Source organism: Lissotriton vulgaris, chromosome 1_1, assembly GCF_964263255.1.
Source record: "Lissotriton vulgaris chromosome 1_1, aLisVul1.2, whole genome shotgun sequence".
Lineage (NCBI taxonomy): Eukaryota > Metazoa > Chordata > Amphibia > Caudata > Salamandridae > Lissotriton > Lissotriton vulgaris.
In genome coordinates this window covers 870,746,773-870,772,078 of record NC_141685.1, presented here as the reverse complement: position 1 = coordinate 870,772,078, position 25,306 = coordinate 870,746,773, and the positions used below count along the sequence as shown (strand labels likewise).

The 25,306-nt window shown below is 43.8% G+C and overlaps 1 protein-coding gene across 1 annotated transcript in view; it reads right to left on the bottom strand.

Moving 5' to 3' along the window:
- The window catches only part of ERP27 (endoplasmic reticulum protein 27), a 95,871-nt gene extending 70,929 nt beyond the window's left edge, over positions 1-24,942 (bottom strand). Inside the window, exons 1-2 of the mRNA XM_086958113.1 lie at positions 24,781-24,942; positions 22,973-23,064 (exon numbers count right to left, since the gene is read on the bottom strand). Coding sequence (XP_086814239.1) covers positions 22,973-23,064; positions 24,781-24,883 — 195 coding nt within the window. The 5' untranslated portion in view covers positions 24,884-24,942. The remainder of the gene's footprint in view (positions 1-22,972; positions 23,065-24,780) is intronic.
- Positions 24,943-25,306: the final 364 nt, after the last annotated feature.

Sequence of the window (25,306 nt, the reverse complement as noted above, 5' to 3'; positions counted from 1 at the left end):
ATTGCCGTTAGAGCATTTACGCCCACCCTCATACTCATCTTTCTTGGATATTTGAACATCAATAATCAACTACAACAGATTCTCTCCCAGCATTCTTAAACTAAATCAACAATGACCCAATTCTACTATAAAGTACTTTCTCTTTTGACCAATTTACTAGTGGTGCACTGAAACAGGCCTTTGACTTATACAGTCCTGAGGATACTTTCTGAGGCTCCCCTGTATTTCGTCAAGGGCCTGGCCTGGCAGTTCAGGCTGGACTGTTCCCATAGGGAGCAGGGTCAAGAATGATTTGCATGTGACTGGGTTCAAACTGGAATGGGATGAGGAGCAAAAAAAAGAATGATTTAGGCCCAGACCTCTGTACTGTGGTGAATGTAAGGCATTGTTCTGCATTCTCTCCGCATTCTCTCCATCAATTGTTCTTTTTGCATTTGTCACACCAAGTGATACGGATATGCCCAGACGTGAGCCCTGTGCTCTCAATGCCACTAGAGTCAAGCTTGCCTGGCTAATGAGGGATGAAACCCCAAAACTAGTCCTAGGAGGCTTGTTTCCAGCCCAGGGAGGACCGGCTGTTCAGGCTGGACTGTTCCCATAGGGAGCAAGGTCAAGAATGATTTGCATATGGCTGGGTTAAACTGGAATTGCATGGGGAGCAACAAAATAATGGATTTAGGCTCAGATGTCTGTACTGGGGTGAATGTATGGCATTGTTCTGCATTCTGTTCATCAATTGCTCTTTTTGCTTTTGCACAAAATGCAGTGGTATGAACACTCATATTTCATGGGGAACTGTGAAACATGGAAAATATTTCATGTTTCACTGTGAAATATGGATTCCATAATCATAATGACTCCCCTAAACCCCATTACAGAGCATAACCATTATCAGGGCTAATAGGATTATACTACAAGGATGACCAAATTATGCTGCAAAGTTATCTAAAGTATAAAATAAAAAAGGGAGGGTCGACCCAAAGTGTCGCTGGGACCTGGGTGTCAATTGCTATGGAAAAGGGGTCCCAGAACAAGGAGCAAATTTTAGAAAACACAAAATGTTCTATTATGCCATTTGAAAACACCATGTTATTTAATCACATAGGGCCATATGTATCAAGCCCAAATGGGTTCGCAAACGCCGAAATTCACGAACTCATTTGTGCAAAATGGTATGTATGAAAGAATTTGGGTGCAAAATAAGGAATCGCAAAATTTGCGATTCCTTATTTTGCGATTACATTTAAGGAATCACAAATTTTGCGATTCCTTAAATGCAATGTATGAAGCTAAAAAAAATGCTAATTGTCCCTAAGGAATCGCAAATTACCACCAACTTCAAGTTGGTGGTAATGCGCGAATTTCTTGAAAAATGCCCATTTTTTGCCCTTAGGGCATGTATGTGCACCACATGTGCACCCATACTTATTTCAGGGGTGCAACAGGGTGTCCTTTGGACACCCCTTCACCCTTGAAATTATTCTTAATTTGCGATTAGCAAATTACGAATCGCAAACTGAGAATAAATTCCCCTTCCTTCCTATGGGCCAGGAGGCCCATAGAAATGAATGGGAAAGTATTCCTTAATTGCGAATTCGCAATTTGCCAATTCGCAATTAAGGAATATCAAGACATCACAAAAAAATTGCGATTTTCTTGATACATACCAATTAGCAATTCTGAAATAGCGATTTCTTAAAAATCGCTATTACAGAATCGCTAATTGGTATCTTGATACATATGGCCCTTTGTGTTATAAACATTTTCTTGTACATTGTATACAAAAAAATCATTATCGTTTTTTGTGCCCAGAATAGGAAAAGGGAAAAAGGTAGTGATGTGTTGGGAGTTGGTGAAGATGAAAGGATGTGACAAAGTCAAACATACAATCTTGGTATGCCGAGCATAAATTACTACTGGCTTCACCGAGGATCCAAATGAGAGTGTATCATAGAATCCATTTCATTAGCAAAACCATACTTCAATCGAACAGTGTTATAAATCACACTTGTATAAAGAAGGTGGCAGTAAGGTAGTGGTCTACGTTTCGACCCGAGTTATGTAGGGTTGGTGTCCCTTACAGGTGGGTCTTCTTCAGGACGGGGGGGAGGGGTGCGCGGGCAAATTCCTGAGGGGAAAAGATAACAAGGAGTTCAAATATATACGTCCCATCTAGGGATCATAACTATCAATTAGCAGAAGAGGTTATATCAAAAAGCAACACCACATAGCATCACACGGTCAGCCATCAAGATTAAAACCATTGGAAAACAATCAACCGTGGTCATGGTAAGTTGACAGGGTGGATTAAAAACCAAACAAAAGGCCAACGATGGCCTGACAAGGAACTCACATGTGTCACAAGGCAATGGGATGCTTGAGCGTACAAGCGCTCAGTTCAAAATAGGAAATGTATCAGATCTGAAAAACATAAAAATATCCGAGACCATGTGGTGAGATCCTTCCATGACCCACCCACAGCACCCACCTTAACGTCTCTTTGGAACTTACCTCCCATTCTTGGTCACTATAAGTGTGGGAATTGCAAGGCCTGTGTGAACAGTATCCAAATGAAGGAATTTCAATATAAGCATCACAAGATTCCGCTCAAAGACCACACAAACTGTAACACCTCAGATGTTATCTACTGCATCATATGCCCATGTGATTTGATCTATGTCGGACAGACTAAACAGAGAATAAAATCCAGAATCCTACAACACTGCAGTCGGATCCGATGCAAAGTTGTGGGGGCACCACTGGTTGAACACTTCTCCATGGCAGGACATTCACCAGACAGTTTCAAGTGGATTGTTTTAGAGAGAGTTTCCTTGGGAGCAAGAGGGGGCAACATTGGTCCTCTACTCAACACACGTGAATTGAAATGGATAACACTCTTCAATTCAATTAACCTAGGATTGAATGAGGTAGACAATAGCATTGCCCAACAAGCAGTCTTGTAAAAATCTAGGCCCTGATACAGGTACACATTGCATACCCTGGTTATCGACTGACCTGCTGGTTATCCTCTTTTTCATACTGGTTCTCCAAGGTTGTTTATACCACCCTGCGAGGCAGGTAAACATGCCCCTCTCTCTCTTTTCTCAATGAAATGTTGATTTGAATATGATTTCAATAATAATAATGGCAATTACGTTTAAACGTATGTATATATATATGTCAATACTTTCGTGTTTACGTTTTGGCCGGTCCGCTTTAGCACCCTGTGCGGAAGCTACGCAGGATCACACCTATACGGCCATCATATTTATTCTTAATGGCACTACATTATCCACAATGCATTTTCCTTGGGATCCCTTGATCAGAAACTCCCCCCATTTCCGCCTCAGCAGCAACTGTTTGCGGTTATTACGGTGATAACGCACCCGCATCTACAAGGGCGTCCCAGAAGTATAATGTCACCTGAGCACCTTGCGCGCTCATTCCCAGATATAGGCACCTCACGAGACTTGTCCTTTGATTACTATTACCATGACAACGGTCCGTAGTCCCTCTTCTATCCCGCTATGTCCTACGTATGACGTAGTCAGACGAACCTGGCCAATACCTCCGCATATACCTGGTCGCCTACGGGAGCAGACACACTGGCAGTCAGAGGTATCCGTGGAGGTCTCTGACCCCACATTTAGGTAAACCGCTCTCCCTACATCCCTGGAGAGGTCTAATCCTTGTTACATCCCAGCACGATGTCTGGGTTTTATCTGAAACCACCCTTTGTTTGTTTTTATTGAATCTGCAGGTAACGCGGTACGTTTGACCGTGCCTCAGTGAGTAGCCGTTATCCCACATGACCCCCCAAGTTTCCAGGTATTGGTCTTACCTTTCACCTAAATGCATTTTTCTGAGTCAGCAGCTAGCTTTAGAATTTAGATTTTACCTTTGAGTCTCTGCCCTGACATGCTCCCCGCCTTGTCTTTTGCTTCCATAGGCATGCGGTACCATTGACCGCCATTATTTCCACCACAGCCGAGGCTTTACAGATTAGCCGATATCCCACAAGACACCCCAAGTTTCCAGGTAATGGTCTTACCTTTCACCCAAATGCATTTTTCTGAGTCAGCTGCCAGCTTTAGATTTAACCTTTCGAATCTCTGCCCTGACTTGCGCCCCGTCTTTGCTTCCGTAGGTACGCGGTACCAATGACCGCTATTTCAACCACAGCCGAGGTTTTACAGGCCCCCCTGTCTCCAGGTACTCATTGTATGTATTGCGCTGTCGTTTAGGTGTCTTTTAGGTGTATTTTGCAAGGCTTACCAGCTGACCTCAGCTCGTGTAATGTTTTTCAGATCTGATACATTTCCTATTTTGAACTGAGCGCTTGTACCCTCAAGCGTCCCATTGCCTTGTGACACATGTGAGTTCCTTGTCAGGCCATTGTTGGCCTTTTGTTTGGTTTTTAATCCACCCTGTCAACTTACCATGACCACAGGTGATTGTTTGCCAATGGTTTTAATCTTGATGGCGCACCGTGTGAATCTATGTGGTGTTGCTTTTTGATTTAACTTCTTCTGCTAATTGACAATTATGATCCCTCGATGGGACGTATATATTTGAACTCCTTGTTATCTTATCCCCTCAGGAATTTGCCTGCTCACCCCTCCCCCCGTCCTGAAGAAGACCCACCTGTAAGTGACACCAACCCTACATAACTCGGGTCGAAATGTAGACCGCTACCTTACTGCCACCTTCTTTATACAAGTGTGATTTGTAACACTGTTCCATTGAAGTATGGTTTTGCTAATGAAATGGATTCTATGATACATTCTCATCTGGCTCCTCGGCGCAGCCAGTAATAATTTATGCTCCGCAAACCAAGATTGTATGTTTGACTTTGTCACATCCTTTCATCTTCACCAACTCCCAACACTTCACTACCTTTTCCCCTTTCCTATTCTGGGCACAAAAAAACGATAATGATTTTTTGGATACAATGTACAAGAAAATGTTTATAACACTATGTAATTAAATAACATGGTGTTTTCAAATGACATAATAGAGTATTTTGTATTTTCTTAAATTTGTTCCTTGTTCGGGGACCCCTTTTCCATAACATCTATACTATAAAGCAAAATAAGCAAATTATCTGATACATTTTCTGGCACTATTATTTTTGATTTACAGACATTTTACTTGGGGAAAACACATACAAAGTTCCAATACTAGCGTTTATCCCACAGTGTTAGCTGTTTTTGTTTTGTTTACAGTGGTGCCCCCCTCCTCTCACCTCCCTGTCCCCAGTCATTTTGATACCTTCAACTGCAGTACTGTTTAATTAGGCACTGCAGTGCAGGTGGCAAAATGGCCTTTGGTAAGAAAAATACGTCACGAAATCCGCATAACATTATTTATCTCTTTCAGCTTGAAACATTTTTTTAATGAAGTCTGCAGCCAATCAAATGTTGTGGTAACTGCAGTAAATCCATATTTATACGGGAATTAATGCAGGCATAGAATCAGACAAATTCACTGGCCCTAACCGTTATCCATTGTTTTATCAACAATATGTTCATGAAAGGTAAACAAAAACCAAACCCGGCCCCTGGTGCCCTAAATGGACCTGGGGGGGGGGGGGGGGGGGTGGCCTTCTGACGCACCCTCCTCATATATCTATATTAAAAAAATAGTTGCCACCATTTTTTTTTCTGCGATTTCGTGGTATCTCAGAGAAATTTTCCGATTTTTTACAGTTTCGGCCACTTTGGGGGTCCTTCTGGGTTCCCCCATAGTGCATAGGGGGCTAGGGTACCCTTACCGTGCCCCCTTTTATCATGTTTATTTTTTACATTCCGGACAGGGAACAAAGTCCCTAGATCCTGTAATTCTGCCAGCAACATTTTTCCCATCTTGCTGGTAGCCAATCAGGGCACTCGGAGTCAAGATGACCCAAGGATAACATGCTCCCTGGGCCAATCACAATGCTCTATTTTTAAATTGATGCTCCCGCAAGACTCTTGTGGACCCAACCATCCAGATAAACAAATATTTTTAAACCTTCTTTTCTCAAAATCTACTGAACTGATTAACACGAAAACACAAAAAAGCACAATCTGCGAACAAAGATCTAGCTTCCTACCAAACTTGTGAAATTCTGCTAAGCTGTTTATGCAGCTGTCTATGAAAACTGCATGGGAAAACTTGCTTTTTTGACTCCCTTTATTCTCATTCTCCGCTTGACGGATCACCCTGAAACTTTCCATGAAGTCGCTTTTTTGGGGGGGGGAGTGGGGGTGGGTTGTTAAGATTTGTCAAACATCGCAAAAGTTATTACCAAAACAAAAAGCGCCTTGTCTATAGAAAAGCAATGTTAACTATAACTACCCACTGGAGTCAGCTACTGGGTAATATATATATTATATAATATATATACTTACAGTGCTGGAATGAAGGGGGACACAGCCAGCTCCAGGATCTGGCATCTGTTATTGAGCCCGATAGGGGATCTATCTAGTCCCAATGAAATATGCTGAATTTGTCCTGGTGTACTTTGCCAGAACCGGGACACAATTCAGCAGCGCCTGCACGCTGTCTGCTTTCTGTTCGAAGCAGCAGGAAAGCGCAAGTGACGAGGGACCTTTCATGTTTTAGTTTCTAGCTGGACCCAAAACACAGACTGAATTTAAATAGCCATCAGCACTCCTGTTTTTTTAGTACAATACTGACCTGAAGTTTTTCGAAACCTAATGCCTAGACAACAATTCAATGGATGGAAACAAAGGCACACAGCTTGTTTTCACTCCACAAGTACTTTAGAGAAATTATGATTTGGATGTAGGTTTTTGACTTTGTTCAAAGACCCATGTAAGAAATGTGCATGCAATCTAAGAATGCCAGATGTATTTTTGTGTATGAGTAATCACACAAATAATTTAAATGGCATGTACTGATTTATTTTATATAATTCTTTTATAGGTCCACTCATTCTAATGTAGGGTATCTGAGCATTGTAAATTATACAAACAGATTATACGTTTACAATAAATCATAAAAGAGTGTAAACCAATGTGAATAATGTTACTTACATAAGGCACATTGTCATTACTGGTAGAGATTATGTGTTAAGAGTGCATGGCTGAGAAAAAACAAAAACTCAGGATGTTAGAAATTGGGTTTCTAGATGGCTAAGGTATACACCCAAGCCAGGAACCCACCACTCTAGTCAGGGTAAGCTAGCTACACAAATGAAATAACCTGTGCTAAACCTCCGGTAGCTTGGCGAAGCAGGCAGGTTTATCTAAAGAGGCAATGTGAAAAGTATTTGTGCAACACACAGACACAGTGTAACACAATGAATACACCGCAAAAAGACTTCACACAGGTTTGAGAAAAATAGCTTTTGTACTATCAGTAAATCAAAATCCTTGTTGTTGCGGGAAAAGTAGTGCTTAATGAGGCACTCATGATATGGTTTTGAATGGGTCCCTTGGGCCAGGGGGAGACCAACAAAGTCTGGACACCCGTGAGGTTCCGGGTTGGTGTCTGGGACCTCTGGTGCCTGACTCCCAATTACAGTACCTTTCCGGCCGGAGTTGCAGGGGACAGACAGACCATGTGGGACTGACCTCGCTTGGTTGAGGCAGTTGCTGTAATTTTCGCAGCGGGGGCATCCGGAGTAGGAAGCAGCATGTGCGTAGAGGGTCGACAATACTTGCCTCTGGCCATGCCACTCGTCACCAGAGCAACACGTTATGATGAGGTCACACGGTTGAAGTCATCCCACACAGAATCTGGAGGTTGATGAGAGAGTCGGATTGACTGGAGCGCTGATTTTGGGAAAAATAAAAGCAGCTTTTTCCACAACCAAACAGTGTCCTAGTCGAATAATAAAGTAAGCGAGTAAACCAGCACACTCCGCTTCTTCCCAGAGTTCAGCCAGACTCATGGTCGCGCAGAAGACTTTGATGACCCTGAAACTTCCATGAACAGAGGTCAGATATACAAGCCCTTGGAGAACACTGGAAGTTAGTCGCAAAGCAGAGGTATCAGGCAGCAGAATAGCACGACAGGCAGGTATCAAAGTGGCAGAACCTCCTTACAGCACAGCAGTCCTTCTGGCAATGTGGAGGTGTAGAGCCAGCGAAGTCTGGTTATAAGTCCAAAAGTGTCTGATTTTAGGGGATCAGAGTCCCAAACTTATACCCCAAAGTGCCTTTGATGTAGGGGGTGACTTCAACTGATTTATCTGAAGTGCGCAAGGGTCCCTAGCAACTCAGTCCTGTCTACCAGGTTATCAGTGGGGGTTTATCAGTACCTTTTGTGTGGGCAGGACACTACTTATACAAGTAGAATGTGAGCCTCTCCCACCCCTTCTCAGACCAGGAAGAGCCAACAGAATGCAGAAAAATGCAGATGCAGTTGAGTGACCTGTGTTGTGGCTGTCTAGAGGGAATGCACAAATGTAACTGTCGCCCAGCCCAACCCAGAAGTGTATTGGAGACAGGCTGTCAGGCACTCAGAGCAGTACGTGCAGAGAAATATTCAATTTCTGAAAAGTTGCGTATTTGGGGATCTGGCCTTTTAACCAGCTTGGTTGGGCCTCTTTTGAAGTATATATAGTCAAGTACCCTAGCTGGAATTATTTAAAAACAATTTAATTTCTAGGACAAGTAAATGAATTGTCTTGACCTGTGGATTTATTTCCAATTATTTGGTTTTTCGTCAATTTTTTTTAAACCTACACTTAAAACACCTAATCATGTCTGTTTGACCACATTTAGGTTATATTGCTTTTACAAAACTTATACCATGATTACATAAAAAACTCAAAAATACATTTTGAAATGTGCTTGGATGACCAGTCTTATAATGTACAAAAAAGCAGATAAGACACTCACCTCACCAGTAAGTTGGATTTGTCAATACCATTACAAACATATGAAACATCAAAAAGCTACTCATCTCTGATCAGGGATTACCACTTAGAAAGGAATAAGGAATTCCCAATGCTAACCTATGAGAGGCGTAGACGTCACAATAGTGAAAAACGAAACAGGCTGGTTGTCACTACCAGGACTGCAAACCACAACAGTACCTGTCCTACCTTTTACTTAAATAGCACCCTGCCCTTAGGGCTACCTAGGGCCTACCCTAGAGGTGACTTATGAGTAATAAAAGGAGAGTTTAAGGCTTGGCAAGTAGTTTTAAATGCCAAGTCGAAGTGGCAGTAAACTGCACACTCAGACATTGCAGTGGCAGGCTTGAGACAGGTTAGAAAGGTTACTTCTCGGGGTGGCACAATCAGCCCACAAGAGGCATTTAACCCCTCCCATGCTGGTGACGAACCCCAGTCGTCACGCCCTGCGGTGGGCGTGTGCTGCTGACGGCTGGGGTTCGTCACGGCCCCGCCCTGTTCTTTTGTTTACCGCACAGCGGTAAAATCGCGACCGCAGCGAAGGGGTTAACTTACAGGCCCTGTTTATATGGTGTACCACTTTACAAGGGACTTACAAGTAAATTAAATTTGTCAATCATGTATAAACCAATTACACACGTTTATCGAAGAAGCACATGCTCTTTAGCACTGATTAGCAGTGATAAAGTGCCCAGAGTCCTAAGGCCAACAAAGAGATACAGCAAAACATGGAGGGAAAAAGCAAAACGATTGGGGGAAGATCACCGTAAGGATGCCATGTTTAGCACAGGATTTAAGACCTAGTACAGTGTTTGGGGTTGTCTGCACTAATAAGAGTATATCTGTGTCAAAAGTGGTAACCCGCTTGCATATCTACATTTTCTCTATTTACTAATAGAATTGAGGTCACACTCACATTGAGATCTAAAGACACCCTGTATGTGGGAACATGCACCCTACCAATACTCCTCTATCAGACAACCAAGCCCTAATGGCTAGACCTTGGAGGTCACTGCAAGGGTTGATTGATGAGTACTTAAATTTTATGTTAGACCTTGAATTACAGGTAAATGAAAGCAAAACCTTTACAATGGTCTGTGGGAAGAGACCCAAGAAGAAATTAATCCACTGTAAAAACCATTAGGGTTCAGGAAAACTGATTCTTTTTGCCTATTTGGGAGTACTGTTTGATAGTAAACATAGATGGAAAGACATGGTATCAAATAGAAGTGCTATGTTGGAAAAATCTACCATGGGGCTACATAGTTTTTGTAAAAAACTAGACAGCAAACAGGTTAAAGAGCTCATGACTATTTATGCTGCTAAAGCAGTGGCAATGGCCACTAACGAGGTAGGCATCTGGGGTATGGTGGATACCTCCTATGATATCCAAGTAGCCGAACACACCTTTCTTAAAAAGTTTTTAGTGGTTCCGCGCAGCTGCTCAAATTCCATGTGCCATGATGAGCTTGGTGCTCCCCATATAGAGGACAAAATTAAACAAGCCCCACCTTGGCTTGGCATTCTGTTTGGGTGAGGGAGTCCACCCCACTAAATTGACTCATTTAGAGGACTGCTTGAAGCTGCATTCGGCTGATGACATACCCTGGTTGGCATCCGTGAGAGCAGCTTTGGGGGAGATTGGGCTTGTAGATCTATTCACTTCCCCAATCACCTTCAAGGAATGATCCAAGACGAAGCTGAAACAAGTGTTTATAGATAATGCTGCAGTAAAAAAAGCGAGAGCTGATGGATCTAAAGCGTTTGTGCCTTTTTATAAATTGGGCTCCCTCCAAGAAGGTCTGCAACCCTATCTCTAATTCAAAATCAACAACATCGATTTGTCTTAACTAGATTTCTTTTAACTTTTTAGCCCTTATGGTGGGCCACTCCTCAAACTATTATACGCTGTCAGACTTAGATCCACGTCAGTGTGATGGAGTGTCAATCCAATCAAATCTGCACATTGTGTTTTCTGCTCCTTTTATGAAGTACCTATGAAAAATTTGATTTTAGCATTGTTTAAAGTTTTTAAATGTCATCGGTGTAGACTTGCTTTAGTCTTTCTACAGCAACTACACTTCCCTCTGGTCTGTTACTCTATGGTGCTCTATATTTGGCAGAACACAGTAGGTGACGGAGGTACCGCCTTCTGATTGATTTGCACTGTATATTTTTTCATTCCCCTGTATCAATTTGGAGATGTAATTTTAGAATTGTGTATTAAACTGAATTGTACTGTATGATCCTTTATTGTGCTGACCTTTGGGAGTCGATTTTATCGTGTTTTTGGATGTTTTATGTGATTATATTTGTTCTTTCATGCTGCAGAAATGCAGCCAATAAAGGTATTTCTGATCTGATCGTCATAAAATAAAAAATAAAAAAATAAAAATTATATATATATATATATATATATATATATATATATATATATATATATATATATATATATATATATATATATATATATATATTTATAGCGAACTTGTTAGTTTGTGCAGTGTAATCCTCTGATGAAGGAGCCTCCTGGCTCTGAAACGCGTAAGGACTTTGCATGGAACTGAAAATACCAATTCTGTTAAATAAAGGCTTTTGTTTGGAAGCACTCAGCAGCGTGGGCGTCCTTGCTTCTGGGCAGATTTTGGATATATATATATATTACCTACTGGCTATCGCCAGTAGGTATATATAGTTAGGATAAATTCCCTATGGGACTTTTGAAAATTCTATGTCTAATAACTTTGGCGTTTGTGGACGGAATCGGCTGAAATTTTCAGGAAAATGGCACATTTTGTTTCTGAGCAGCCCCTGAAAATTTGGTGGGGTTTCGTCAAGGGGGGGCTGAGAAAAAAGGGGGGTCCCAAAACGCGTTTTTCCCATTCATTTTTCCATAGGGCGGTTGGACTCACTTTTAGCTCGAACGGCTGAATGGATTTGCACGAAACTTGGCAAAATTGTAGGGACTGTTAGCCCGATGTGCCTTTGCTAGGTCTCAATATATGTGCTCCAGTAGTTTTTGAGAAATTAACGTTCAAACCAAGATATATATCTGTAACAGCGCTCTGGGCAGCGATCCGGTCCGCTTACTTTTCGCTTATCGGAACTTTGCGCGCAGAAAGCTGATTGGCTCTCCGGTGTCTGTCAACATTCTAAACAGTCCGGAGCGGACGCCATCTTGTCTCTCGGTAGGATCGAGAGAGAAGAAGAGGTGGAAAACGAAGGGGGAATTTAATGAAAGGGGGCAAGGTATCCCCCTCTTGACCCCCTAGGAATGTTGTTGGGGTTATTAAAGGGTCCCGTGGGGAAAATAAAAAAAAAATGATTTTTCACGGTAGAAGCGCGGCCGCGAACTGGTAGCGAAACGGGAATTCGCCATTTTGTGCTTCGTAAATTAAATTACTAGTTATAAGTGGGTGCGGGAGACGTATCCTAATCCCCTATGTTTCCTGAGGGTGGGTGAGGAGGCTGATATATGTTGATACATCTCTTCCAGCGGCTGTGCGTGAGCTTTTTTTTTTTTTTGCTGCGTGACAGTCCGGAGCGGCCGCCATCTTGTCTCTCGGTAGGATCGAGAGAGAAGAAAAGGTGAAAAACTAAGGGGGAATTCAATGAAAGGGGGCAAGGTATCCCCCTCTTCACCCCCTAGGAATGTTGTTGGGGTTATTAAAGGGTCCCGTGGGGAAAATAAAAAAAAAAATGATTTTTCACGGTAGAAGCGCTTCACGGGCCGCGAACTGGGCCGCAAACTGGTAGCGAAACGGGAATTCGCCATTTTGTGCTTCGTTAATTAAATTACTAGGTATAAGGGGGTGCGGGAGACGTATCCTAATCCCCTATGTTTCCTGAGGGTGGCTGAGGAGGCTGATATATGTTGATACATCTCTTCCAGCGGCTGCGCCATCTGGCCTTTTTTTCGAATGCCACAATTTTGTCGTGCACGGCAGCCATTTTAGATGCCAGGCTGGTCCCAGGCTATCACCTAACCCTGCGGATGTAGTTTATGGCCCCAGCTGTAGAGAATTCAGACATGCCAACCCTCCTGATTCAGGCGTGTGACTACTGATTTCAGTGCTAGTCTCCCGCCTCCCGATTTCTGCAAGCAAAAACCCGGGGGCATATTACGAACAACTAGCGATAATTTTTGTCTCTAACTTGTTTAGAGACAAAAATTATCGCCGCACATCGGCGATTTTTATCGCAGATAAACCTTGCTATTATCGCAGAAAAGTCAGCGATATTCATGTATTATTGACCTAATGCTCTTAGCCATGTTATCCACCTCCCATTGGATAACATGGCTAAGAACTGCTCAGGGCAGGTGTTAGATTTGGGAGATATTCGCGCTTAGCGCGAATATCTCCAAAAGTTGGTAATAGAAGGTAGCGATGTTAGGGACTGTTTCCAGTCGCTAACATCTTGGCACGCCACTTTGCATGTCATTAGTGATAAATATCACTGACATGCAAAGCGGGGCCCAAGATGGTCGCTATCTCCTTTTAGCTGTCACTAACTGGTGTTAGCGACAGCTTGGTAATAGGGAGATAATTTTATCTCCGCTTTCATGGCTTTTAAAGCCAAAAAAGCGGAGATAAACCCCCTTGATAATATGCCCCACGATTCCTTGGGGGTTTCAGCTGACAGGGCTTGGTATTGTGTTACATGGTTATTTTTCCATGAAACGTCAGAGGGTCGATGCAGGGGTTCTAGAAGAGGTGATAAACCATTTAAGCCTCATGAACAAGCGCATGGTCTTTTAAAGATTTGTGAAGTACTCGGGGCGGCGGTGTGTGTGTGCCGTCTTTCAGGAGCGGGCGGGGGGGCACTGCCAGCAACTTGCCAGGTCAGGTAGTGTTCAACACGTGCATCACCCTTTCTCTGTCTGCTATTGCGCTCCATGCTTCGGAAAGGTAAGAAAAAGAACGTGCATTTGAGTTTGAAATGTCCGATCCTGCAGCAGCACACTTCCAAAGCCCACACATGACAATAACCCGATTCAAGGCCCCATTCACCCGTTTTTCAAAAAATAGATAACACTCCAACAAATTAAGGTTATAAAACTTTATTAACTTTTAACGATAATGAACAGAACAAAAACTAAAAACATTTAAACATTTATTAACACAAAAAGCAACAATGGTTAGAAGCTGTCTTTTGTGCGAATAGTCCCAAGGCAGCACAACGTGCAGAGTTCTGGACGGCACCCAGGTGATGTCGCCTGGGTGCCGCACTGGTTTAGGGATCCTACAATGCTGCTCCGAAAATTGGCGTGGGGCGTCCCGGGTGGGGCGGGGGGAGGCCTCGTCAGTAGCGGTCTGTTGTGCGAATAGTCCCAAGGCAGCACAACGTGCAGAGTTCTGGACGGCACCCAGGTGATGTCGCCTGGGTGCCGCACTGGTTTAGGGATCCTACAATGCAGCACAGAAAAACAGCGTGGGGCGTCCCGGGTGGTGCGGGGGGAGGCCTCGTCAGTAGCGGTCTGTGTCCAGTGTCACATGGCTGACACAACATGTACGACAGGCACCCAGGTGATGTCCAGTAAACTGCCGCACTGGTTTTGGTATCCTAAAATGCTGCTCCGAAAATTGGCGTGCGGCGGCCCGGGGGGGGGGGGGGGAGGCGGCGTGAACGGGCCTCCCCAGGTGGCGGCCATCTAGCTGAGTTGCGCTCGCTCTTGCGGCCACAGCGTCTCGCTCACCATGTTGTGGAGTTGCTCCCACTCTTGCAGTGCAGCGATAGGCGGCTGCCACATGGCTGTCAAAATGGCGGACGGCTCTTCGGTTTTGGGCCTGGTCCACTGAAATGGCCCTGGGACACCTTGGAAGTCGGACGCTTGCCTGCTAGGGCTTGGGCTCCATTCTCGAAAAGCGTCCCCTCAGCCGTGAAGATTGTATAAAAGTCTTGGGGGCCCCCGACTCCCGCAGGCTTCCGGTGGGGAGCGGCTGCCATGATTGCTCGCGGAATGACCACGACGGAGCCACGAGATGGTGGTGCTCTCATGCTGACGCCAGCTTCAGTCTGAATGATCCAGAAACAAGGTGGGGCTTTCATCGTTTGGGAAAAAAAATGTTCTAAACCAATGAAAAGTGTTATTTTTAGGTCATATGACCAAGCCTTCCATCTTTAGGAAACCAAAAGTAAAATGAACCAATGAAAAGTTTTATAAACAAGTCACATGACCTGTTCTGCGGCATAGGGCTACAAAAAGCGTAGAAAATCCGTTGGCACGTGAGGCGGCGTCAGTAGCGGACCGATGTGCGAATAGGCCGAAGGCAGCACAACGCGTCGAGATCCGGATGGCACCGAGGTGGTGTCCAGCAAATTGCCGCACTGGTGTGGCCATCCTACAATGCTGCGCCGAAAGACGGCGTGTCCAGCTGAGTTGCGGTCACTGTCAGTAGCGGACCGATGTGCGAATAGGCCGAAGGCAGCACAACGCGTCGAGATCCGGATGGCACCGAGGTGGTGTCCAGCAAATTGCCGCACTGGTGTGGCCATCCTACAATGCTGCGCCGAAAGACGGCGTGTCCAGCTGAGTTGCGGTCACTGTTGCGGTACAGTGACTCGAACGCACCGAGATCCGGATGGCACCGAGGTGGTGTCCAGCAAATTGCCGCACTGGTGTGGCCATCCTACAATGCTGCGCCGAAAGACGGCGTGTCCAGCTGAATTGCGGTCACTGTTGCGGTACAGTGACTCGAACGCGCCGAGATCCGGATGGCACCGAGGTGGTGTCTAGCAAATTGCCGCACTGGTGTGGCCATCCTACAATGCTGCGCCGAAAGACGGCGTGTCCAGCTGAGTTGCGGTCACTGTTGCGGTACAGTGAGTCGAACGCGCCGAGATCTGGATGGCCAAGTTTCAAGTTTCATCTGGCAGTTTTTCTCCATCCCTCCTGGATCAAAGAAGGTGAATGCTAAATATGCCACCTGCCTCATCTGAACATATGAAGTTAACTTGTATACACTGTGGTGCTATGCTGTCCTATGGCAACATGAGCATCAACCTGATGAATACGGCATTCGAAAATCATAAATGCCCTAATGCACCCAAGAAGTAATTTTTTTTTTGCTCCAGTTGAGCCGTTTTCAATGCCTGTTTTTTGTTGTTTCCCCTCCATCAAGAACAAAACAAAAATACAAGGCGCTAAGATCCGAATGGCAAGTCCTGGATGTTGAGTGCCTCAGTTGAGAGTTCTGAGCAGTGCTTGTAAGACTGTCTGAAGCTTATTTGCACCTGCTGCAGCTTCACTAGGTCCGGCGGAACTTTTTTCCTTTTCCTTTCTGCTTCTTTTCCTACAATGCGTTTCATGTGAAGACACGACCAGGTCCCTGAATGTGTGCAGGGGGACGCCATTGATTGAATGAAAATGGCGGCTTGACACAAAGCTGACTCAAGCGTTACTGTTGGTGCTATACAGACAAAAATTGGTTTTCAGTTTGTACATTCTTCAGGTTTTTTTTTTCCATCCAAGTCTGATTGAGAGTTTGTAGAAAAATGGCTTCAGATTTTCCACATACTACTCTTCAATATTCTTCCTAAATGTAACAATGTGAAACTCACTAGGAGAACGGCTGTTTCTGTTTCCTTTCAAAATGCTGCCACCAATATTTTCTGAATGGAAGACACCATCTTGTAGCATAAAGGGCCGAAAGGGGTTCTGGTCTGGCCGATGGTTGGTGGAGACATTTTGACTATATCTTGGACCTGCCCGGCCTCGCCCAAAATGGCGCCGGTATAAATGGGACTCGTAACTCTTTGCCCGCAAATGTATATCTAGAAAATGTTATTGTAAGTGGCCCTGTCGTATTTTAATTACAAAATGTACGTCCACCGATTCCGCAACTGTTAGACACCTTTGTTCTTGTCACCTAATGGCCCGCTCGTTACGTTCTTCTACAGTGTAAATGTCTCCTCATCATATACGATTTCAGTTTGCTCCGTGGCCGGCCCACGTGGTTATAGGCCCGTATTTGTATACTGACATTTTCACAATAAAGGTTTTTAAAACAAAACACGGTAGTAGTATTTTCATTTGTAAAGTTTTTACTTTTAGTGACTGTTTTCGAATCAGTAAAAGGCAAGTGAAATAAAGCAGTCCAATTACATGACGGATAAAAGGTATAATATGTAGGAACGCAGTAAAGATAAATGGTCAAGGGCAGTTGTGTTTTTCATGTCTGCAACATAAAGTGATCGATAAGAATCTGATAATCAGGCGTATCGGCGACTAAGACAGCAGGCCGAATCTCTTTTACTCAACGGCTCCGTCATGGAAGGAAGAAACGCCCTTTTTCTCGAAAAAGGAATATATTTTACTTGCAAGACAGTTGTAAATTTTCCGGGAAAGTACATTAGCCTGGAATATTATAACATATGTTTGAAAAAAAAATATTGTTCGAAAATAATAAAAAGCGTAATTTTTAGGTCATATGGCCAAGCTTTTCATCATTAAATTAACAAAAGTAAAATGAACCAATGAAAAGTTTTATTAACAAGTCACATGACCTGTTATGCTTACGTTACGCGCTGCGCGCCGCGCCTCGGATCACTTCCGGGTGCGCTAACGCGGCGTGTCATAAAACGCATTACGCGACAACGTAGGTCAAGAATATAGTCTAAATGTCTCCACCAACCAGCGTTCAGAACACAACCCCTTTCAGCAGTCCAAAAAGTTCTGTTAAATGACAACAGAGGGGACAGGCAACAAGAACCATCAGTCAAAGAGGGGAGGGCAAGTTCTTCTCTTCCGGGTCATGTTGGGGCGCTACCGGAACTGATCGAATTGGTAGTCTACAGTGTTTCTGGATGTTTCAGACTAAAGCTGGCGTCAGCATGAGACCACTACCATCTCGTAGCTCCGTCGTGGCCATTCCACGAGCAATCATGGCAGCTGCTCCCCACCAGAAGCCTGCGGGAGTCGGAGGCCCCCAAGACTTTTGTAGAATCTTCACGGCTGAGGGGACGCTTTTCGAGAATGGGACCCAAGCCCTAGCAGACAAGCGTCCGAGTTCCAAGGTGTCCCAGGGCCATTTTAGTGGACCAGGCCCAAAACCGAAGAGCCGGCCGCCATTTTGAGAGTCCTGTGGCAGCCGCCTATCGCTGCACCGCAAGAGCGGGCGCATCTCAACTACATGGTGAGCGAGACGCTGTAGTCGCAAGAGCGGGCGGAAAACAGCTGAATGGCGGAAGAGGCACAGTGTAGCAAAAGCGGGCGGAATGGCAACTAAAATGATAAAGGGGCGCCCCACTACAGCTTGTCTTCAGGTCAAACGGATTGTGGGACAAGGTCCAGAATTGAAGAGTCATCAAAAGGCAAAAAGTTCCGCCGGACCCCGGGAGCCGGCCGCCTATGTCGGGGGCGATCTCAGGCTACACCAGTGCTATAAGACTTGGGGAGGGTGTCGGAGCCAAGCGTCTTCTCCGAGTCCATGGCCATCACACCGCCCCTCAGGGGCCTCCGTCAAGCTGTTTAGGAAGGTAACATATCACATTGTTTTCTAATGCAGTCAGGTCCACAAACGACACTCACTTACTTTGAGAATAGTGAAGCTGCAGTAGGTGGAAATAAGCTTCAGACAGTGTTACAAGTGCTGCTCAGAACTCTTAACTATGGCACCCAACATCCAGAACTTATGCTATTTGAGAATGGTAGTGACATCGAAGCATCTCAGGGACCAAAACCATTAACGTACTTTCACGTATGAAAATCTTACTTGGGGAGGGGGCAGGAGCGAAGCGCCCCCTCCCAGTCAGCGCCACCACACCGTATGTTGAAAATCTGAAGCCATCGTTCTACAAAGTCAACCAAACTTGGATTGAAAAATCTAGAAAAATGTACAAACTGAAAACCAGTTTTGGTCTGCATAGCATCAGTAACAACGCTTGAGTCAGCTTTGTGTCAAGCCGCCATTTTGATTCAACAAAGCACAGGCATTGAAAAAGGCTGAAATTCAGAACTCTAAACTATGGCACCCAACATCCAGGAGCTTGCTATCCGGATCTTGGAGCCTTGTGCTGTTTTCGATCTATTCACACATCGGTCCACTACTGACATCATCTTATAAACCAACGTTATGTAAATAGTTTTTTAATAAAATGTTTTACCCTGTTTCTTTGCTGGTGTGTTGTCTATATTTTTAATATTTGCATAGGGTTTGTCGTTATTTTGTGCGGGATGGGTGATGGAGCCGAGCTGTCTTGCAGCCCTCATGGTGTGGAGCTCAGTTCATCTCACTATTTTCGTATTTCTCAAGAAGGGTTGTTCCTAATATTTCTATTTTAGCGAGGTCAAAAAGAGATCCAATTAGTGGCCTACTGATTTTGCTCGATTACTTTTATTTTTTTACACGATTTTTCACTATCTGCAAAGAATAAACAGAGTATTGCGACTTTGTGCTTGTTTGTAAATAGAGAATGATCCAAAGAGAACCAATTCTAAAACAGTAAATGCTTGGACAACAATCAATCAAATGGAGAGACAAGGAGGCACGACGGATTACAACGGGGGTAAAGGCCTGCGTTAACTACCCTTCAGTATCTGCAAAGAGAGAGTACTACTAAGGCAAAAGAGGGGAGGGGGGGGGGGGCAGCGTTCAAAGCACATCAGCGTGCATAAATACGAAAATGTTTTTATCTATCACGTACTTGACATTTTAAAGCTTTTCATATTTGCTATTAAAAAACCAATGAAATTCACAGAAAAAACCATAGGTTATAGTGGATATATAGTTAGGAATTTGCATTTACAAAACCTTGAAAATTCAATGAAAAAACCATAGGTTATAGGCCATATATAGTTAGGAATTAGCATTTACAAAACCTTATTTTACTCGCATAAAACCATTGAAATTCCATATATAGTTAGCTAACTATAAGCGCTAACTATATATCGCGCACACGCAATCCACTGCTGATGATGTCACATATTACATCATTCATGACATGGTCAGTGACATCACTGATGACATCTCAAATGACATCACTGATGACAACTCAAATGATATCAATGATGACATCTCAAATGACATCACTGATGACAACTCAAATGACATCACTGATGACATCTCATTTGTCATCACTGATCACATCACTCATGTGATAATACAATGAACCTCTTCAGACTCTAATATAACCTTACATACACTCAGTATAAACAGACACTCACAGACTGTCACTCATCCATGGAGTTACTCACACACCTAGTCAGTCATGCAAAGAATCAATCACACCTCCATTTCCTCAACTATACAGTTATACACATCTTACTTATTCAAACATATAATAACACATATTTACTCTCTTATATAATCCCTGATACAAGCTCACAGTGATCGATACAGCCACTCACACATTCACTGGCTCTTATGTTCAGTTATTTATATATCTCAACTCTCACATGTATTGTGTTTTACATACGTACTTACTTGCACATGTAGCAATGAGAAATCCATTCACTCACCAACACACCCATGCACAGTCAACCGCCCATATAGCTGTTTCCACATGCACTCTTGAACTCATACTCCTAGTGAATCAACTGCTTACACATCTATGCACAGAGTCACGCACCTCCCAGCCACCCACACACACACTCAGCCTCCCATTCAAATATTTGGGCAACCAATCAATAACCCATATGGCCACTCTTATAGCTACTGATCAACACATGCAGCAGCTTACACAACATCAAACATCCTGATGCACGAATTAAGACAGTTTAGTCACTAACCCATGTACTCAGTGAGACACATTTAATCACTCACTCATACAGTCAGTCATGCACCTACTAAATTCTTCATCCAGACACTTATACATCCACTCATTCTTCAATATGTGAAACATATTTAAACTTTACAGACACATACAATCACTGGATGTTGTGATCAGTGATGTCATCAGTGATGTCACTGACCATGTCATGAATGATGTAATATGTGACATCATCAGCAGTGGATTGCGTGTGCGCGATATATAGTTAGCGCTTATAGTTAGCTAACTATATATGGAATTTCAATGGTTTTATGCGAGTAAAATAAGGTTTTGTAAATGCTAATTCCTAACTATATATGGCCTATAACCTATGGTTTTTTCATTGAATTTTCAAGGTTTTGTAAATGCAAATTCCTAACTATATATCCACTATAACCTATGGTTTTTTCTGTGAATATATATATATATATATATATATATATATATATATATATATATATATATATATATATATATATATATATATATATATATATATATATATATATATATATATATATATATATATATATATATATATATATATACTCTCTTCTGAAATGAACAGGCACACCCAAATGTGATTCATTGCGAAAAGGATGCCACAATCGATGTCTTTCAGCTTCAAAAGCCTTGCTCTCTATACCATCAGCATTTTTCCATACACAGATGTGCAAGTAACGTGTCTGCTCATAGTTATGAGACCTCTCCAATGTTCTTTTACCTTGCTGCGTAAATTGTACCCCTAACATCCTGGTTTTGTTAAAGAAAATGTTTTCAAACAATTACTTAAGAAAAGCACCATAGCGTAACCAATATGCAGATGCGTCAACTGTTATATGCAGTTTATTACCATTGTTGTAGGAGCGGAGGGAAATCATAATCCACTCAATGCTTCGCCTCTGTGAGTCACAGCCCCTCCTCACAGTCAATAACGGTAATTAATAGAATAATACACTCCACGCATCTGTATGTGTATTTGCACCAGAGGCTCTTGATCTCGCTCTTGATGTGACAGATGCAATTATACAAATGTCGTAAATAATCTTAAACATGAGATCTCATTTCATATTACCCTTAAGACTATGAAAGAGATAACTATGAATGAAGGATTCTATATATTGGTTTGTGTATGTATTGTTATTTAATTGCATAGTGCTTTTAGATTGTGAAGTTATAAGTACTGCATTTGTTTTTTCAGGGATTTTTTTTTTTTATCATACCACATGGAAGAGTTCCCAGCGACCAACCAACCATGAGCATCCAGCGTTCGCTGCGCGCGGCCTGTGGCCATGTCTAGTGGGTTTGGACGCATGCTGCAGCCAAGGCCTGAGCCCAGCTATCTGCGGGCAGTCAAATCTCACTACAGGCAGTGTTTTGCCATAAATAACAGGGGTGAACCACAACATTTCGCCTTCAGCCAAGATAGCGCCCAACCCTCTGTGGTAGGTCCACCTCGCTACACACTGGCTTCAGTTGTGCATAACAGGGATTGGCTGCAGGTGTCCAGGCAGTGCACCTAGCCCGAAGTGTTTAGTCAACTCTCGCTTCTCAAGGCCTTCATCTGTGCATAGCAAGAGTTGGCTGCGGGGCCCCGTGCGAGGGGCATTTGATATCCACACAACAGAACCAATGGATATTTACCACCATAGCTCACTTTCATCTGAGATAACCACCTCATCTCCATTGAAAGGATCGAAATGTCAATTTGCTAAAAATCACCAGATCTTTACTGTGATATTGGACAAACCCAGGAGTGTAGCTTCAGGGGGCGTGTTTGGAGCGCAACCCCCTTAATAAATGTATTTTAGGATAAATAGGTGGGTACAGGTGCTTTCATCGGGTATTGTGAGATGTCAGTCGGATTTCTCCAGGGATTTTACATTCACACAGACAAAAATGCACACACACTCTCTCCCTTTCTGTTTTGAAAGTCCCCAAATATTGGTTATTTTACAAAATATTGTGTTTTCTCGCTTAGTACTCCTACCAAACCTCATTCCTCTCCCTTTCCATTGCCCCTGAGACCCCTCTCAAACACACTACCTGTCATATAATGTATTGTAAATTTATATGCCAGTCTAACTGTCAGAAAATCTGAAGCGCACATCCCCCCCAATCTTAGTGACCAAGCTATGTCCCTGGACAAACCACTTTATCACGCTGGAACCAGATCCCTCATTTGCCAATTAGAGACCGGCTAACAATATTAACTATTTTCTGAGAAAATGTGAAAATGTTTGCCCTTGCAGTAGTTGGAGCTGAGTTGAAGTGTTAGTTGGGAAATTTCAGTCCTGAGTCTTGCGCCCCTTGGGCTGACAAAAACGTATGATAAGGAAGCGATGGACGCACCTTGAAGAATCCGATGACGGCGATTTCCGATGAATCGATAAGTGCCTGTGCGGCCTTGACTTCTTCTAGTACCACAGGCTTCCTTTCAGCACCTGGAAGAGAAAAAAGCAGGCATCTGGTGATGGAAGGACAGGCTGGAAAAGTAACTACAATTGCATCAACCTGAATCTAGAAATCTATAATGGATTCCATTTCTGGGGTCTAACTACTAATCTGTAATTGATTCCTCCTCTGAGATGGAACCAGCAAATTGAAACTGATTCTTTCTCTTGGATGAAACTAGTAATCTGTAAATGATTCCTTCTCTGAGATGTTGTTATTAAACTGTAACTGATTTCCCCCTGAGTTAGACTCAAGTCAGTCAAGTCAAGTCAAGTCAAGTCAAGTCATAAAATTTGTATAGCGCACTACATACCCAGAGGGTTTCAAGGCGCTTAGGAAGGGGAGGAGGATTATTTGTCAAATATCCACGTTTTAAGCTGGTAATCGATTCCCAATCAATCATTAATCTGAAATTGACTACTTTTCAGAGACGTATTTAGTAACTGTGACAATTCCTTCTCTGAGATGCAGTCTGTAAACTACTCCATTCTTATGAGATTGAACTAGTAATCCTTAGTTCTTTCATTCTTGGAGATGTAATCAGTAGCATGCAAGTAGTTATTTCCAGAAGGAGTCATTAATTTGGCCCAATTACTTTTCTGGAATGTAATTAGTGATCTGGAAATAATTCCTTCTAAGTGGTATTGGTAATCAGTAGTAGATTGCTTCTCTGAGATGTAATCAGTAATCCACAACCAATTCCTTCTGGACAGAATCAGTCATTTCTAACCTATTTCTAAAGGTGTAACCAGAAACCAATTTAATTTCTGAGTAAGGAGCTATTACATAGACCCTACCGCCGTAACAGGTTTATCCGTCTGGTTTACATGTCTCACAGACTGACAGCAGAGCTATCCCTACGTTGTGACAGATCTTAGAAACTAAGAGAGAACAGAAATCCCTTGTGTTACTCAAATCGGTCATGCCCCGATGGCAGGGATATCGCTCAGGTTGCACAGTTCATACAGACTCCGACAGCCGTCACAAGGTACAGGAGTGTTTCTGACTCAGACCTCGTCGGCCAGAATCCTCACAGTCAGTCGGTGTCTGCAAACGTGCCCTTCCCAAACTTCCACGTTCCTCCCGCTCTCGGCCGGCAAGCACCTGCTCCTCATACTGTCTGCCCACGTGCCCCGAGCTCTTCTTCGTGCTCTGCCCACGTGCCCCAAGCTCTTCTTGCTCTGCCCACGTGCCTCAAGCTCTTCATGAGCTGCCCAAGTGTCCCCGTGCTCTAGGACCTCATAGTGTCAGAATAGCGCCCAACCACCTGCAACTGTCTGCTCGCGCCATGGGCCCCAGGTTGTACGCCATCTATTTCCACATTCTCAGGCTCCTCATATTGTCAGTCATGGGCTCCTCCAACTAAGCACCTCATAGTGTTTACTTACGCGCGCAGGCTCCTCGCGCTACCATCCCATTTGTCCCAAGGGCCTCATGCTCTCCGACAAAGTGCCAGGGCTCCTCACACTATCCAACACACGCCCCAAGCTTTGCAGCCTCTCTCCCCACGTGCCCCGCCCCGCTACTCACGCTGTCTGCACCGCACCCTACTATCCCCGTGCTCACATAGGAGCTAAGTGACTCGTGATTCCCTCCCCCGCGCTCCTGGGCCCCTGTCCTAGGGACCCCTGGGACAGGCAGGTTGGGACTCGCGCACGTGCTAATGGGCCTCTAGGGCTGGTCATGGTCCTATTGAGAATACACACCTGCCCCTCTCGGGGCCCCTCCTCCATCGCTCTCAGTGGCCCTCACGGTGGCCAGAAGGAGCACCAATAGTCCGGACAGCAGCTCCTCGGTGCGTGGACGCATGCTTGGGTTCTCTCTGGCCTCTGAAACCTCTGGGCCTTCGCCCGGGGACTGCTGCAGGCGAGGATGACGTGGCACGTGCGGCTCTCCTAATAGGCCTGCGGAATCGTGGGAGCGGTCCCAGGTGTGCGCGAGCCTTGGGACTGGGAGATTATGAGCCTCGAGATAAATGTGATGGGTAGGTGACATTGTTCTCAAGTACAAAAGAGGGTCCCTGAAAGAACTCATATATATACTTTACTTTAGAAAAACTTTACTTCGGCCGAAGGACCATAAAAGCAATTATGTAAGTCCCCATATACAGATATGAACATGATTAAAACATTAGACAAGCATTTTCAATGCAATAGGTCTCGCAGCATTAACGCTTGAGTTACTGGCATTGTAAATGACAATGCTTTGCATGAATTTTTTTTTTTTTGCAAT